This window comes from Saccostrea echinata, unplaced genomic scaffold, assembly GCF_033153115.1.
Source record: "Saccostrea echinata isolate AGI-Se365-2 ecotype Australia unplaced genomic scaffold, CSIRO_AGI_Sech_v1 ptg000045l, whole genome shotgun sequence".
NCBI classification, from domain to species: domain Eukaryota; kingdom Metazoa; phylum Mollusca; class Bivalvia; order Ostreida; family Ostreidae; genus Saccostrea; species Saccostrea echinata.
In genome coordinates, this window is record NW_026889794.1 from 5,657,817 (window position 1) to 5,677,006 (window position 19,190).

General features: G+C 34.2%; 1 protein-coding gene across 1 annotated transcript in view; it reads left to right on the top strand.

Annotated features, from left to right (window-relative positions):
- Positions 1-19,190, top strand: part of LOC133201665 (uncharacterized) — a 276,554-nt gene that overhangs the window by 199,736 nt on the left and 57,628 nt on the right. Inside the window, 19 exon segments of the mRNA XM_061337452.1 lie at positions 73-376; positions 711-946; positions 2,231-2,420; positions 5,164-5,379; positions 5,760-5,945; positions 6,087-6,267; positions 8,611-8,777; positions 8,948-9,075; positions 9,927-10,173; positions 10,279-10,450; positions 10,554-10,794; positions 11,273-11,390; positions 11,475-11,650; positions 12,417-12,576; positions 13,160-13,360; positions 13,481-13,732; positions 14,036-14,195; positions 14,341-14,576; positions 16,494-16,624. Coding sequence (XP_061193436.1) covers positions 73-376; positions 711-946; positions 2,231-2,420; positions 5,164-5,379; positions 5,760-5,945; positions 6,087-6,267; positions 8,611-8,777; positions 8,948-9,075; positions 9,927-10,173; positions 10,279-10,450; positions 10,554-10,794; positions 11,273-11,390; positions 11,475-11,650; positions 12,417-12,576; positions 13,160-13,360; positions 13,481-13,732; positions 14,036-14,195; positions 14,341-14,576; positions 16,494-16,624 — 3,702 coding nt within the window.

Consider the following 19,190-nt stretch of genomic DNA (forward strand, 5'->3'; position numbering starts at 1 on the left):
AATTGCTTTGAGCTTAGCAGGGTAAATATGGATTGTCAGTTTATTGCACATTCAGGTGTCTTATTTTTCAAGATTTTGAAACCAACTGGAGTCCCTCTTTATTTCACTGTCCATGTGTCCAATGAGGCAGGAGTAAGTGTTCCAGCCTCCTGTAAACTAGACACGTATGACATGACGATACCAGGAGGGAGGATGGCGGAGGCCTTTACCTCCACCAGTAATCCCAGTGTTCTGAAGGCAGTAGTCACAGTGTACGAAGACTCACCCCTCAAAGAGACCGAAGTAGCTGTTGGGTATGGAAAGAATATTTGGGGAGAGCAGATTGTCAGATGGACAACTGTCTTGATAGCTGCCAACACTGTTAATTATGATGTGGGTAAGGAGCTTCTTTGTTAAGACACAAGAAGTGTTCATGGTCATTGCTGATTGAACCCAAGCTAAGGTTCTCTATATGTTTTGTGATGTGTCTTTGAATGAAACATGATAGAATCTACCCATAAATCTCCATTGTCTTAGTCTCTTTAGGTTTACATTAGATATCCTAGCATCTAGTCAAAATTAATGGCTTAGAGCATATTTTATTACAACATATTTTCTCTATGATTTCATTTTTTTTTTCAAATTCTGTCATTATAGTTCAAATAAATAATCATAAAAGCAATTTGCTTTTGTAGGCAATAAAATCTTTAGTTCATTTTATATCATTACAGGTAATGATCCATTGAATCAGAAAATTATGAGTATTTTTTCAAATGGGATATCTGGCCGTCTTGTTGGAAGAGGAATAAAAGTTGGAGAATATAAAAAATTAACAACAGTGGAGGAGTGTGCTGTCCAATGCAACAAAATGCTTGCAACAAAGTGTCTGAGTTTTAACTATGATTTCAATGCAGGCAATTGTGAACTTCTGGAGGCTATTGAGGGACATGACCATAAAGTATCTGTGGTAAAGATTGTCTTGAATATTTCATTTTCCTTCAGTCTTTTTTGTAGTGTGCGTAAGTGCGCAAGATTTATGTAGGCAAATATATTCAATAAACTTGTCTTTGGGCTAAGAAATTTCATTTATACAAGGTAAACTTTGGTAGATCGTTTATATATTTCATTTATACAAGGTAAACTTTTCAATACTGAGCTGATTTCTGCTTTTCCCTAGCTAGAGTGCTCAGTGAGTGAGGTGGTCATAGGCCCTCTTGTCTTATTTTCTTCAGAAAGAAAACATTAAAAAACAAAATTTTAAAATATTTGTATACTTGAACTAATGGAACATTAGAATGAGGGATTTGGCCCTCCTGTCTCTTGGCATATGATTTTTGGTGTATGTAGTCAAAAACTTACAATATGCACATTCAGGGGCTGAAAATACATTTTTAAGCACTTGCCCAATGGCAAGTGCGTGGTCAAAATTTACATGTCCTACCTGAATTTTTGCTTGTCTCACCATATACTAATACTGTAATACATATTATATAATGACTGTATTTTAGAAAGTAGGAAGACAAATAGAACTTAACAAGGCCCTGTGCCCAGCTGTAAAACTGTGACTTGCTTGTTGATTTATTATTTTTTTTTAAGTCACATGCCCACAAGCAAGTGGTTAATACAAATTGACTTGTCTATCAAACCTAAAAAAAAAATTGCTAGTTGGGGATTGGGCAGTAGGATTTGTCAGGTCCTGGCATATTTATTAACTGTATGACAAACTTTTTATTTAATTTGAATGAAAGGTTTTATGTCAGGCCAAAGTCCATTTGCAACTTCTCTGACCTTTCCGACATGCAGAAAAACAACCTTGAGTGTGTTACATAGGCGTCCATGACTTAACCCCTCTTCTCTTAAACGTTGAAATAAATGTAGGGACACCTCTTTTCTGTAGAGTATGGAGCTTAACTTCATTGAATGTAAAGATAATACCTAAAATATACTATAGAAGGGACTTTCAACTCCATCTATCCAATACTTTTAAATTAATAAATAGGAAGCGACTCCATTTTGTATAAATTTTTAACATCCTGTAATGTAAATACATTTGAGGTTTTTTTCCCGAGCATGCCTGCAAGGCCCAAGAAGATGCGATTGGCCAAAGTCATATTTAGTTGTCAGAAGTAGAGAGAGTGTGGGGGCCATATATTTCCTATATATCCTATGTAATTTTAAAGCTATTTCAAAAGAATTTTTGTTGATATGTCTAGACAAAAATATTTATAAAATGGATTTTCTCCTTTGCAAGGATGGTAACTACATGCATTTTGAAAGGCTTGGAGTTGGATCTAACAAAGGATTTGAATTTACCAACCTACAGCTGACTCATGACCACATCATCTTCTTTAATTTCCATGTTGTGAACACTTTAGGATACCAGAACATCCTGTCTTCAAAGCCAATCCTTGTTGACTTGACACCACCAAACCCAACTCTCTGTATGTACTCATTGATATATTATCAGAGGACGAATAATTTTGATTTGTTATAAATGTCATTCATTGTTATATTTATATTCCATATGTATTTACCTCAAAAAGTGTTTTGAAAGCTTCAGCGTTTGAAACACCATGACACAGATGGGGAGGTCACAAATTAAAGTTGCTGAAATTGTAATGATTTTATTTTGATTTCACAAATGTTAAACGCTTTACATTTACAATGTGATAAATGAAAATCAAAGTTTAACAGTAATGGCTGCTCCCTCAATTAAATAGGCACTATGTATTCAAAGAATCAACTCTTGCATCAATCTATAATGTACCATGAAATTAGTAAGTGTAGATATAAGCATTGAATTGTAAATTTTGGATGTTCAACATGTCATTACACGCATGGCTGTGCTGACAAATTGAATAACGTGCATTCATGATACATTTCAGAACTACAGGGAATAAAAATTTCTGTAAGCATAAATTCATTGTATTAAAGCATGTTTCCTGTAACTGTATAGATAGATAGAGAGAGAGATACTTTTTATGCTCCGCCATGAATATGGTGGGGGCATATAGTGTTTGTCATGTCCGTCTTCCTTCCTTCTGTCCTTCAGTCTGTCTTTCCTTCACACTTTGCGTTTAGCTCTGTTCAAAGCTCAGTTTCAATGAAACTATCCAAGATATTTTTATCAAACTTCATATGCTGATAGATATTGATGAGAGCTATGCAACTGCATCAACATTTTTAGCTCACCTGAGCCGAAGGCTTAAGTGAGCTTTTCTGATCACATTTTGTCTGTAGTCCGTCTGTCCGTCCATCCATCTGTCTGTCCGTCCGTAAACTTTTCACGTTTTCGACTTCTTCTCCAGAACCACTGGGCCAATTTCAACCAAACTTGCCACAAAGTATCCTTGGGTAAAGGGGATTCAAGTTTGTTCAAATGAAGGGCCACACCTTCTTCCAAGGGAAGATAATTATGAATTCGTGAAAAATTAATGGCATCATTAAAAAATCTTCTTCTCAAGAACCAATGTGCTTGAAAATATGAAACTTATGTGGAAGCATCCTCAGGTAGTGTAGATTCAAGTTTGTTCAAATCATGACCCCCGGGGGTCGGGTGGGGCCACAATGGGCGATCAAAGTTTTACATAGGAATATATAGGAAAAATCTTTAAAAATCTTCTTCTAAAGAACAGAAAAGCCATGATTGATCATATTTACATGAAAGCATCCTCATGTAATGTACATTCAAGTTTATTCAAATCATGACCCCGGGGTCGGGTGGGGCCACAATGGGCGATCAAAGTTTTACATAGGAATATATAGGAAAAATCTTTAAAAATCTTCTTCTCAAGAACAGCAAAGCCATGATTGGTCATATTTAAATGGAAGCATCCTCAGGTAGTGTAGATTCAAGTTTGTTCAAATCATGACCCCCGGGGTCGGGTGGGGCCACAATGGGTGATCAAAGTTTTACAGAGGAATATATAGGAAAAATCTTTAAAAATCTTCTTCTCAAGAACAGCAAAGCCATGATTGGTCATATTTACATGGTAGCATCCTCAGGTAGTGTAGATTCAAGTTTGTTCAAATCATGACCCCCGGGGTCGGGTGGGGCCACAATGGGTGATCAAAGTTTTACAGAGGAATATATAGGAAAAATCTTTAAAAATCTTCTTTTCAAGAACAGCAAAACCATGATTGGTCATATTTAAATGGAAGCATCCTCAGGTAATGTAGATTCAAATTTGTTCAATTCATGTCCCCCCCGCCCCCGAACCCCCCCCCCCCCCCGAACCTTTCAAGACTGAACTGATTTCTGCTTTCTACCAGCCATAGTGTTCAGGTGAGCAATGTGGCCCCTGGGCCTCTTGTTTGACCTTGACCTTTCATTTGACCTTGACCTCACTTTTCTTAAATTAGTGTTTAGCTCAGTTTTAAAGATACCATTCAATACAGTGTTATCAAACTTCATATGTTAATACATACTGATGAGAGCTATTCAACTGCATCAACATTTTTTGACATTGACCATTCCTTTGACCTGACCTCACTTTTCTTAAATTAGTGTCAAACTTCATATGCTGATACATACTTATGTAAGCTATTCAACTGCATCAATATTTTTTTACCTTGACCTTTCCTTTGACCTTGACCTCACTTTTCTCAATTTGTGTTTAACTCAGTTTTAAAGAAAACATTCATAATATTTTTTATCAAACTTCATATGCTAATGCATACTGATGTAACCTTTTCAACTGCATCAACTTTTTTTGACTTTGACCTTTCCTTTGACCTTATAACCTTATTTATTTTAAATTAGCGTTTAGCTCAGTTTTAAATAAACCATTCAAAATATTTTTATCAAACTTAAATATGCTGATATGTATTTGTGAGAAGTATTCAACTGCATCAAAAACATTTGATCTTGAATTTTCCTGTGACCTTGAACTCACTTTTCTTAGATATGCATTTTGCTTAATTTTAAAGAAACCATTTAAGATATATTTATGTATTACTAAGTTAATGCACTTATACATAATTTGGCAAGAATTTATCATCTATATCCAACTTTTTATATTTCAATTTCAATTTTAAAGAAACTATTCAAGATATTCTCATCAAATTTCATACACTAATACAAATTTTCATGTTGCATTACTAATATACCCTCGGCGGGGCATTCATGTCCTATGGACATATTTCTAGTTTAATACATGTAAGTAACATTACTTGTTATTCCAGCCCAAATTAACATAACTAGTGACATACTAGAAGTTCAGCCATGTGATGCTATTATTCCTGGTGACAGAAGAGACTGGAAGCAGAGATGTATAGGAGTGAACCCAAGGATGAAAAATCATCGCATCATTATAGATGGAGAGGGATCTGAAACGGTGTACAATGGTCATGAACCGAAGACAGATCTGAGATACACCAGAGCAAACAGATATATATCAGGTCTCTATAGCTTGGAATACTTATCAATGCATAAAAGTCGGGGTGAAAAAATTTTGCATTATTTTTAGCTAAAGGATAGAGTGGCTTAAATGTAAAGATACACTAATGATTACAACAAACCCACAATTAACACACTAAACCAGACATTCCTTCATTCAATCCTTCAGTTCTTCATTACATGAATAATCAGGATTGTTAATGCAAACACAAAGCAATGCACATTTTTAAAATTTAAATGTGATGAATACTTTTGAGAATAATTAAAAATGAATTTTTTCCCATAATTCATATAAAGACTGTTAGAAATATTTTTAACCCTGTGAATTACGGATGCTGTTATGTATGCTGATCAGAGGTTCTAAGTTTGTCACGTATTTCAGCAAACTGGGATGGTATCTATGACAATGAGACTGGAATCCTGGGATACTCTGTTACTGCAGGGGAGTCAGTTTGTGAGGAGAAGATAAAGGAACATCATGATCCACATGCTCACCTGTTTGACTGGTCACAGTGGACTTACAGTGTCATGATGACTCCTTTAGAAGCACCTTATACCATTTTATTAGGTTCATATTGAATTTGTTCTATGTTGTTGGAATCTTATTTCGTTTTTTGAAAGAATTGAAGTTAATTTAAAATAGCATCTGGTAATTTTAATATTAGGGTTGAATTTGCTGTAGAGATTTACTGTGAGTTGATTTTTTTAGATGGACCATACTACATCACAGTGAGAGCTATAAACAGAGTGGAATATGGGGGTCCTCTGGTCACAAGTTTCTGCCATTCTGCTAAATACATTGTAGACAATAGTCCTCCCTTTGTCTATGAAGTCTACAGTGTCCTGTATGATGAGGATACATTCAACCTAACTCTATTTCATAATTCATCGTAAGCCTCATAACTTATCCATACATTTGTGTTGTTAGCCCACCTGCTTCAAAAATTCATCTGATCCTTTCTAAGCAGAATATTGCTTAAAGTTATCTGCCCTTGGACATTTGTTAATTTTCTGTAGAGACCTCACATTTTCAATTTTTTCTCAATTAATAATGTTAGCTTTTTAAAACCAAATTTGAAACAAAGCATCCCTATAGAGAATTGATATTTATACAAGTAAAGATTTTACATCTCCCACAGTGGCTGCAATGTTATTGTTGACAAACCAATCGTGTAGAATCGTTTATGTAGCGTGCGAGATCGTTCGTGTAACATGCGTGTATCAGACTCAATCGTTTGCGGTTTTAATCGTGCATGATCGTGCGTTAAGAAACGTGTAAATTTCGTTTTGTAAGTTTTTATCAGAATGTTATTTGTTATACAAGCATTTCGCTTGTCTGGTTTTTTTTTTTCAATCCAAATGAAATAAATGAAGCGCGATTTACGAAACTGAAAACAGAACGAACTAATTATCGCTTGGAAATAAGCAATATAGTTAAGTCGTACAATGTTGTGTTCTCGTCATTTTTTTGTGATAAACCGTACTTAGATGTTTAAGGATTTTTTCTCTGACGTTAATTATGTTTACTGCTAATTATTGTCAAGATATTTTTAAAATCAATAGATCAAAAATAGATATTTTTACAAATAAATAAATAAACAATTCTCAATGCTTACATAAATATTTAGTCGGCGAATGTACATGTACACGACATGATTGTCAGGGTTTCCTTTATAAGTGTTTATCACTGGAGCTTACTTTTAATTAATTATTTTTAGAATTTCTGCAAATAAATGATTTGTAAAATAATTGTTGATTTTAGAGATTCACAAATGGAAACATGGATATAACTTATAATTTAATTCATTTTCATGCCATTTCTTTTTAAACTTATCCCTTTCTGCATACTATGAAATCCAATTCAATCAAAACTCACGGTCCACCTACATGTACATCTTCTGATAGAACGGAAAAAAATCAGTTTTTTTTTTCAAATTAGTTTTCTCAAGTCGGAGAATTACGTAAATAATTATTTGTAATCTAAAATAATAAATCTTATATCTATTTAGTTCCAGAAATAACCATTTCTATTTTATGTTTCATTTTTGAAAGTCGATGAAATAATATCAATAATTATTTGAAAACTAAAATAAGTTTTAAGCCTTATTTCGTTTTGAAAATATCCATTCCTAAAGAATTTGAACTATTTTGCGTGAAGAATCGTGAGTTTGCGTTAGCAATTGTGTAAGATCGTGTAACGTGTAGAATAGTGTGTGTGAAGGATCGTTCGTGTAACAGATTTTATCGTGTGTTAATCGTGCGGAATCGTTCGTGTAAGTTGTCAACAATAACGTTGCAGCCACTGTACCAAACTGGGATTAATTAAATCAGAAATAAACCAGAGGAACTAAGGGCACTAGCTGAGCTCACAAAATGGTACCCCCGCCTCCCATATGTTTATAGTTGTGGCATAGTTCATGTTTTGCTATGGGAGATCTGAAATGAGTGTCTGGCATGATCAAAAAGTAAAATAGGAGGTGCACAATGGCACTATGTAACAAAGATTCTGTGAAAGTACCATTAAATTTTATTCAGTGGTATAGGAGGAGTTGCGGATAAGAGATGGGTACCCCTCAATATTATTGAAAGATGGCAGTGTCTATGTTTTGGTACTTCAGGAAACCCAAAAAAGAAATCCGATCAAATTGTAAAATAGGAGGTGCACAATGGCACTGTAAGATTCTGTGAAAGTATCATTAAATTTTACTTAGTGGTACATGTATATGAGGAGTTGTGGATAAGAGATATGTTACCCCAAAGTGTAACAGATGGACACCCTCATCAATATACAGTTCCCCGTTTTTCAAGTGGGGGGTATAATAAAGGTAGAATATATGTGTCTGATTTTGATATTCTTTTCTGTGATCAGACTGCATCGAGGTCAAATAAAAACAAAGGTGTTGGTTGAAGTTTTTTCACAATGATTTGACATTGGTGCCTATGAGCTAAAGTGCAAGAAATGATTTCTTTTATTCCAAAATGTAACTCAAAGAGGTTGAAGTAATGGAGACAGTATTTAAAAAATTATAAATTGTCACCGTATTCTGTTTATTGAAAGTCACCCGAGATTCAGAAAGTGTTTAACTGTGTCTTCAATCTCATTCTATGATTGTATGAAAACTTCATTTGCTTTACTGATACTTAATGTTTATTTTATTTCAATGCTGATATGGTTCCAGGTACAAAATTATCTAGATGAATTTTAACTTTTTTTTAACTCTTTTTTGATGTAGTGATCCAGATTCTGGATTGATAAGAAATGACCTGTGCCTGGGAAGGACTACCAGGGACTGTGATGAAATGAAATGGGTTGAAATGACATATAGTCCCATTATCACATATCTCAAGCAAATGACAGAAGGTGTACCCATCTGGGTCAAGATCAAGGCAGTTAATAATGGTGAATGCAGCATTCAGTATTAACTGTTTATAAAAATATAAATGCAAGATTGGAATAAATTAAGCATATTTGTGCAAAGTTGACAACTTCAGTATGATAAATTAACTCCATAACACACAATTTTTGACTGTATTGTAAAATGTTATATTTTTAAATGACTTTTTTCCCAGTGGACTTGCGGACTATTGGAGTGTGTGATTCCCCCATCATCATTGACAGAACACCACCGGTGCCAGGCATTGTGAATGACGGAGAGGTTTCTGCTGTCGACCTAAATTACACCAAATATCCAAATAAGGTTTAGCAACATCAGTTACATATACACATTGCATGAAAATATAAAGTTTATCAATTATCTTGTATTGATTTTTTTAAAGGCTGCAAACTTTTTAAAAAATGCACTTTAGAGGGGCATGGACACAGATTTGAAGTTTATAACCTCCAAATTTTTTTTTTTTAGAATTTCATGACTTACATATATTGCAAGAGCATTTCAGACCAATGTATTGTAAAATCCTGTTTAAAAATTTTTTTTATGTTAAATTTATCAAACCTGTAAATTTCGGGAATGTTTGATTTGTCATCATATATCCCTGAAATTTTATGAATTATAATTTATCCTTCATTATTATTCAAAGAAAGTATTAAATCTGAGGTACATCAATAAAAAATATTAAAACTATATAATCAAGAATAGTTGAAAAGGAAATGCAAGAAAACAAAACCAACACATATACAGTGTTGTCAGTTTGTAGACAGTGATTTAAATGATGTCAGCTAATGGAATTCACCTGGTAAAACTTAACATTAACAATAACAGAGCATGTAACAATGTTTACAAACACAGGTACATGTATTTGGTGTAAGGTTATGAAGAAAGCCATTGTCATTGATTTATTAAGAATTTTCATGTATGTTTAAATCATTAAACTGAAGCTATATTTTAAATACAAATAGAAATTCAACATTGTAAACAAAACACCTATGCAAGGGTGTCCAAGCCCGTTTATAAAGCTTTCCAGTGATTCATTCAAATTTCAATATCCTAAAGAAAGTTAGAACCCTGCTAAACTGAGGTTCTGCTGGGGTTAGGATACCATTCATGTTACCGGTAAACTAAGTTATAATTGACCTAAAAATGTATTTCAGATATGCTCAAACTGGAAGAATTTCTATGATGCCGAATCAGGAATTGCCATGTATATGGTGGGTGTTGGGACCTCTCCCAATGAAACAGATATTGCCAACCTTACTCAATTTTCAAGCAAGATGCATGTTGCATGTGTGGAGTTGGAACCAGGAAGGTACCTAGAGCACAACAAGAAATACTTCTCAGTTGTGTATGCATACAATGGAGGACACAAACAATATAATGTTTCTGCCACTTCAGATGGAGGTTTGCAGCATGTTCATATTTTTACAATCCTGTACATATTTCATCTCTTTTTCATTTTTTTTCTTCTTATTTTAGCACATAAACATATGTTTTGTTCATTTACAGTCCTGGTTGACTTGACAAAACCTGTTCCTGGTGAGGTCATTGATGGACAGCTTTCAGAATTCAGAGACATGGAATTTACCACAAGTCAAGCCAGAGTTGATCTTCAGTGGAGAAATTACTTTGATCCAGAGTCAAACATAAGTCACTATGATGTAAAAGTTTTGAGAGCTAAGTATGACATTTAATTTACAACTTTTATAACATGATTTACTTTTCCCAGATTTTCTTGGATGTTTTTGTACTTTCTTGACTGTTCATGTTTCATATTGTTTCAGGAATATGACGCATGATTATGAGGTTATCAGGGATTGGACACAATTTGAGGCTTCTTCATCCAATGGAAAATGGCTGAATTTTCACAACCACCACAAAGACAGGATAAAAACCTCCCTCAGAACCACAAATAAAGCCCTGAATGAAATTGTTAACAGCACAGGTGGATTTGTTGTTGATTTGACTCCTCCACATCTGCATTATCTGTGGGATGGAATACAAAGCAAAGACAGAGAGTTTCAGGTAGTGTAAACTTCCAATTTTTTTGGCAACATTGAAGTAACATCCCATAGAGAGTAACTGTGTACTGTGTAACCACAAAAAATGTGAACAATAGTTGATTTACATGAGGAGAATTAGTTAGGTCAAAGAATTCTATACAGGTACAAAAAGTAATTCTGGAAGAAAAAAATCTTGCTTACAAGATAGCACAGTAATGTAAGAGGTATTAAATAAAGGGTTAAATACAGTATACAAAAGAAAAATGATAAAATGCTGATTTGTGAGCAAAAGTAAAGTGACACCTTCAAAGTCTTTTGAAAAGAAATGCATTATTTTTTTTTCAACATATTTGTTGATCAATTAAGAATATTTGTTCTTTTTTTTTTCTTTTTTTTTCTTTTTTGTAGTTATGATAATTTTTTTTGGAAATTTTGGAATATATAGAATAATTACCCTATCTAATAAGTGAAGTTTTATTCTTTGCATATTTTGGTTTCAGTTTGAGACTGACAGATTATCTGTATCTTTCAAATACTCTGATAAGGAATCAGGAGTGGACCAGATAAAGTTACAAATCTATGAGGCTTATCACGGAACACTAAAGCAAAAGTATCCAGGTATAATATGTAAATTTTATGAAAAGGGGTATACATGTTAAAATATTAAACATTTCATTGTTAAAAGGGAAAAATTGTTTACAGCAATTCACAATGAGTGGATAAATTTGACAAATGGGAGTATGACCAGCTACACTTGGACTGGATTGACACTAAGGAATGGAGCACGATATACCATGAGAGTGGGAGCCATCAACCATGCTGGATTCCTTGCCTCCTTTGAGACAAATGGTGTTGTCATTGACACTTCTCCGCCCAAAGTAAGATTGCTGAAATTTTATTGTCAGGATTGAAGGAATCTTTTAAACTTTTCTGCCCCAAAAAGATTTGTCAGCATATTCATTTTGGTTTGTTTTCCACAAGTTGAATTTTATCCCTTATTTTAAAGTCACCTGAGCCACTCAGGTGACCTATTTGCTATCTGAAGGGAAATAACAATTTTGAATTTCATGGTCTCTGCCCCCCTTGGGTCCTGAGGGATGGGGCTAAAACCATCAAAATTAATGCAATCTTTAAAAATCTTCTTTACTCCTGGAGCATCAAGCAGTCAAACTGTTGGCATGATTGTAATAAGCATTGAGCCCTCTATCAAAATTGTGAAATTTATGGCCCCAGGCTCAGGGGTTCTGTTAAGGTGGTCGGGCCTTTATAGTTCATACAGTGAAAATGCATAAATTCTTCAAATCTTCTCTCCCCTTGTATATTTAGCAGAAAAACTAAGTGCATAAATTTTATGAGTAAGAGTGCCTCTTCCAAAATTGTGAAATTCATGGCCCCAGGGAGGTCAATATGTGACAAGGATTGTGCTGGTTGTGCATTGGGAACTTTGTGTTTTATGTTGAGCACTTTTGTAATGTTTGGTGATAGTAATGGAGTGTAGTTAGCACGGACATATACAGGCAAGTTTCTGAGTTGTTGCTGATTACCAGACTATTTTATTTATGCCAGATCAAGGTCATACGGTTTATCAAGTTTATGACGAGTCTCTGGGACACGGTCAGAAGTTTTAAAAATGTTTTATTTTAGGTTCTTTGGTTAAATATGGGAGTAATTGGTGATGTCAAGGAGCAGAGGAGAGATGGCCATGTGTGGCAGGCTGATAAGAATGGAATTCAAGCTTCTTGGCTGTGTAGAGACCCAGAATCTGGAATCATGGACTTTGAAATTGCTGTTGGAACTACTCCAGGTCAACTTTATCTCTCTCTTTTTTTTTTTTAAACTTTATTCACCAATTTTTATGAATGCATAAAAAAAGAGGAAAAAATATGATTTCTTTTAAGCTTACCATGTTTATTTGCAAAGAATAACTTTTTAGCTGAGTAAATCCCAAAAAAAAAATGAAGGGGGAAGTATGATTTCCAGATAAGGTTATAATGTTTATTTGCAAAAAAGTAACTTTCTAGCTGAATTAATGTTAGTCACAGCTCTGGCACCCCAGATTTAAGTATTGAGAGGATTTTCCCAGTAATTGTATATGCCCTACCTTGATGTACATGTGACTTGCGTAGACGATGCATTTAGGGATGCACATTATTAGTCATGCTTTTGATGTTGCATCTGACCAATATTTTCTAGATGATTTACCAGCCTGAGGTTAAATTTTTGTAGCAGGTCCATTCCCAAGTAATATGTCCTGTGTATTTTCAGTTGCTTGATGAAAGGTCTGTAATGTTGACCTTCCATGTCACCCATGAATCTTACTGATCGTTCCTTGTAGACTACATTCATAGTGGTGAGCTTCTTGATCTATAATTACCATTTTATTGTAGGAGGAAGTGATATTTTGCAATGGAAGTCCATGGGAAGAGAGAGTAGTCAGTATATCAGTGGCCTAGATCTAGAACTGACCAATCAGACCACAAGATCTCCTGTGTACTACTTATCTCTGAGGGCTAGGAATGGAGCTGGTCTCGTCAATTCCCCTCCTAGAGTTTCTACTCCCATTATTATAGTAGAAGAGGACAAAGCTGGTTTGCAGACATTTTCAAAAATATTTCGAAATAGTTTTCCATTTTCTTTAAAAAATATTAAAATTTATTTTGCCATTTAAGGATTTTCAGAAATTGTTGAATATGATTTGAATTTTTTAGGCATAGTTGTGGATGGTCCTGATAATGTGGACCAGACGGTAATAAAGAAACAAGCTGTCAACATCACATCAGATATTGACTACCAGCTGGACTCTTCCACTGTGTCTGTCCAGTTTACTGGCTTTGAGAGTGCTCTTCATGGAGTCATGCATTTTGAGGTGGCAGTTGGTACAGAACCCAGTGGAGATGATGTGCTCCCATTCACTACTGCAAATGTTGTTCATATGGATGAGACAGATATTGTTGGACACGGTATGAATTTCATTAAGTTTTGAGGTGTTGTATCTTCATGATCATCTGTAAATGCTCTCAAGATGGAAGATCAGAGGAATTATTTTGTACATTCTTCTCTCAGTCTGCCTGTCCACTATTTAATCTGACAAAACATTTTGGAATAAGTATGGAGAAAAACCTAAAACCTATCCATATCGACTGAAGACTATTCTGAACCTGGATAATATAGTTAAGCTGTCAGAAATTGATGTAGATTGCACTTTACATTTTGTTCTACTGGCATATATTTATACAAGAACTATATAATTCTCTTGATAACAGGTTTAACAAGTTCTGGATATGTTCAAGTAAATTTACCTCTTGAAGCCAACAAAACGTATTACTCAACAGTGAGAGGTGTCACAAATGGTGGAAATACATTGGAAACAAGTTCTGATGGATTTACTATAGATCAGACTCCGGCCATTATAGAAATTGACAGGTAAAAAATTATTAAGTTGTGTTTTTAGTATAAATTGCATTAAGAGATAATGTCTGAATTCTCAAAAAAGCTTTCTTTACATGTACGAGGGGTTATCAAAAAGTTCATGGACTAGCGAAAAAGTTCGTAGACGTATATTTTTTAGACTTGGAGATAAAACCTCACAAGAGATGAACAATGGAGGGTTGATTTATAAAATGACAGAAGATTCCCTGTCAGCAGTGTGGCATTACAATGAATCAGAATCTCAAATTGTAAGGGCATGGTACTCTGTAGGAACCTATCCATTTGGTCAGGATATTACTAAACAACAAGATATGTCAGTATCCGAGATGCTGTCAAGTTTTCTTGCCAACAATGAAATCATCCCAGATGTTAAAGGTATGAATTTTTCCTCAGTGAATTGTTGATTAACAGGAAAAAAGAGCAGGAATGCTAAAAAACCAAATAGGTTCTGATAATTGAATAAGCTTTGCTAACTCAGGTGATTATTGTTATGTGTTCTCGTGCATCATTTGTAAGCTTTCAAACATTTTTAGCTTAACCAATTTTCAAGCTGGTATAATTATACTAACTTTATATGTACAGCAACTATCAGAAATTTCGGAGCATAACGAAGATTTTAATCAGACTGCATGTTGACATAACATCTTTCACAATAAATGATGAAACAGACTGAATGCAATAAAATTTTATGCCCCTGCAATGAAATGGCTGGGACATATAGTGTTACCCCTTTCCATCTGTCATTCTGTCATTCCATCATTCAGTCTTTCCATCATAGTTTTCCAGACTTTTTTTTTTTGCTTATAAATAGATAAAGACTAGAGATGATTTTTAGTATGTCTCTTGATATTGACGACTTGAGATCAAGTTTGATTTTCATATTAATTGGCTCAATTTTTCAAAAGATATGGTCCTTATACTAAGTCTAAAAATTTCAATTTATTCACTGTTTTGGGACCTTTTTAGCTCACTTGAGCTGAAAGCTCAAGTGAGCTTTTCTGATCGTCCGTCGTCCGTCCATCCGTCTGTAAACTTTTCACATTTTCAACTTCTTCTCAAGAACCACTGGGCCAATTTTAACCAAACTTGGTACAAAGTATCCTTGGGTAAAGGGGAGTTTAAATTATTAAAATAAAGGGCCAAGTCCCCTTACAAGGGGAGATAATCAAGAAAAGAAAAAAATAGGGTGGGGTCATTAAAAAATCTTCTTCTCAAGAACCACAAGGCCAAAAAAGCTGAAACTTATGACGAAGCATCCTGGGATAGTGTAGATTCTAAATTGTTAAAATCATGACCCCCGGGGGTAGGGCGGGGCCACAATAGGGAATCCAAGTTTTACATTGAAATATTTAGGAAAAATCTTTAAAAATCTTCTTCTCAAGAACCACAGGGCCAGAAAAGCTGAAACTTATAAGTAAGCATCCTGGGGTAGTAAAGATTTTAAATTGTTCAAATCATGACCCCCAGGGGTTGGGAGGGGCCACAATAGGGAATCCAAGTTTTACATTGAAATATATAAGAAAAATCTTTAAAAATCTTCTTCTCAAGAACAACTGGGCCAGATAAACTGAAACTTATGTGGAAGCATTCTGGGGTAGTGTAGATTCTAAATTGTTCAAATCATGACCCCCTGGGGTAGGCCGGGGCCACAATAGGGAATCCGAGTTTTACATTGAAATATATAAGAAAAATCTTTAAAAATCTTCTCAGGAACCATTGGGCCAGAAAAGCTGAAACTTAATTGGAAGCATCCTTGGGTAGTGTAGATTCTAAATTATACAAATCAGGACCCCTGGTTGTAGGGCGGGGTCACAATAGGGAATCCAAGTTTTACATTGAAATATATAGGAAAAATCTTTTAAAAAATACTTTTCTCAAGAACCACTGGACCAGAAAAGCTGAAACTTATGTGGAAGCATCCTGGGGTAGTGTAGATTCTAAATGTTCAAATCATGACCGGGGGGGGGGGGGGGGGGTAGGGGGGGGCCACAATAGGTATTACAAGGGGGGAAATCTGGTAAAGAACAGCATGGCCAAAGTTACTCATGTGAGTGATGTGGCCCATGGGCCTCATGTTTTTTATTACTTTGTATATTAGTGATCATCATTACATGCAGCTTAATTATGGTATAGACAACTGATTCAAGAAAACAAGAATCAAGAAAACATAATTTTAATTTTTCTGCCATTTCCTCCCATTTTCATTTTCACACTCATGGACTTTCATATATTTAAAACTTGTATGTCAGCAGTTCATGTCACCCTGACACATCTAGTTTATTTTGATTTTAGGGAAACCTAACATCATTAGTGCATGGGCAGAAAACTCTGTAGGCCTGGTCAGCAAAGTTAGGGCAGGAACAGTCGTCATTGACAAGACAGCACCAAAGGCTGGGACAGTCAACTGTCCTGCTTTTATACATGTAAGTTGTGACCATCCTGAAGAAGGAGTGACATTGAACTTCTCATGAAGAAAATGCTTATATTTATCCTTCCAAAAATACTTGATTTTGGCAATTTTCGAGCTTTGATCATTCTTATTACTAGGGATGTCAAATCGGTCAATTTTTGAAAATCGGTTACTCGGACGTTTTTCCGATCGAGTACCCGGGTACTCGGTAAAAATGTAAATACAAGTGTGTTAATTTTCTTGAGCCTCGTTAAGCTCTGTTTAACCCCAAAGCTTTTTTTATAAAGTTTATAAATAGAAACTTGACCCATTCATATTCAAAAATCATTTTTATGTCTCTAATAAACCCATTTTCCACTAAATATGCTTTCCTGTCAACTTAAAAAATAAATTATAATCAATCAAAAGGTCATTCAATAAAATAATTGAATTAAATGTGTTGAAGATGACATTTTAGAAAAATATAACTTTTCCGTGAACTTTGATAAATGAGAAATATATTGTCCCACAACTGGGGAACGTCCTCGCCTTGTACACCCCTTTCTTTATTTATCAAATAAACACAAAAGACACAATTAATACATAAAAATTACAAATGGTTTACAGTTCTTGTTTAGGATCTATTTCATCAACGCAGAAGGAGAAAGTTCTGTTGTGCAGGTTTGTATTAACACAATCCAAATCAAAAAGAGAAAATCAAAATTCCTTTTTTTTTACCCAGTTTTTACAATCTGAAGTCATTTTGGTCTGAAAAACCTTATATGTGTCTCCACAAGTTCACTTTTTGGTGATTTTTTAAGTTTTTGAGGAACATTCCTCTTTATACATTTCAAATTATTTGTTACAATAAGGCATTTGAGGAACGTTCCTCTCTCTTATAAACTCATATTTTTAAATACCATATGAATCTTACCACATCAGGCAGAGAGAGGAACGTTCCTCTCTCTTATAAAATTTTTAAATACCTCATGAATCTAAACACATCCGGCATTTGAGGAACGTTCCTCTCTTAAGTTCACATATCTGTATACACCTCATGAATGATCAAACATAAGGCATTCGAGGAACGTTCATCTCTGAAATTTACCTATATCTAAACATCTTATAGACATTCACATGCGAGGAACGTTCCTCTCTCAGATTTCTATCTGTTGATACTTTATTCATAAAGTTTATTACAGCAGGCATTTGAGGAACGTTCCTCTCACAAATGGTTGCATTGCTGTTGAGTACTATATTTTGTGAAGCTTAAGACTTGCATTTGAGGAACGTTCCTCTCTCAAATTCACATATCTGTAGACAACTCATGCATGATCAAACATAAGGCATTTGAGGAACGTTCCTCTCTCAAATTTTCCTATATCTTTAAACATTTTACACTGCATGTTTACGTATGACACATTGGAGGAACGTTCCTATCTATGCATGCATAAAGCATTGAAGGAACGTTCCTCTTTAGTACATGAAATGCAGTACATATTTGTAGAAACTTTTTTGTTTTTAATCCGTAAACACTAAAAAATATATATATGAAAAGTCATTTTGACATTTTTAAAAAGTATATTTTAATAAAGCTATGTTAAAGCATAATATCAATCATGCACAAAGAAATATTTGACTTAAGTACAAGTATGTGCAATGTACAGTATATATGTACATGTATCAACATGAATTCAAGGGACTTGGATGACATATGATGCATTTGAGATTAGTTCTAGGAAAATTAATTGCAGAACAAATGAAAGGGCTTCCATATTTAATATATTATAACTCCAATATCCCCAAAACAATCTTCCTCTCTGAAGAATTGTTCTGTCATTGCACACATTTTCAAGAACATTTAAAATTCAACATGATATTAAAACTTATTACAAGAATTCCAGGGTTTTTTTTTTTGTACTTGATTTTATTGTATGTTTAAACTATTCAATGTTGTAACAAAAACTCTTGCCTAGTACATACTAGTATATTAGGAAGTTTAAAGTGCCATAGTTACAAAATACAATTCAGGAACTTCAGAATTTTCATTACTACAATGTACTTCTAGAAAGCATTTCAAACAATATGCTACCCTTTTCACTGAATGGCATTCACATTACTTTCTACAATGTGAAAAATGGAGAACTTGGATTAAAATTTTGAAATTTTATTTGCTATGAATTATGAAAATACATGTATAATCTTGAAAAACAAAAGGTAATGTTCTCAGAGAAGTGTTTATTTTGTGACGTCATAATAGAGGCCCATACTCCTCACATAAATTATCTTTACTCATCCTTTCTTTGAAATAGATATTGTATCTTAGACATCACATTAGAATCTCTCTCACAAGTTTGAATTTGTTATCTGTTCTATATGATAATAATTATAAGGTCATAATTTGAAAAAGTTTCATTTATCCTTTTCCAAAGAAAAGTGCTGCTGTCAAATTTATTTCACGAGTTTTATATATGTATTCACCTTTAATCTACAAGAGCTTACTTTAATTCTGATTCTCATTTTTACTTTGCAGTGGTAACCTTTCAGATAAACTTCAAAAACTGAAATCTGTGTCTTTATAAAAATGAAGTATTGACTCT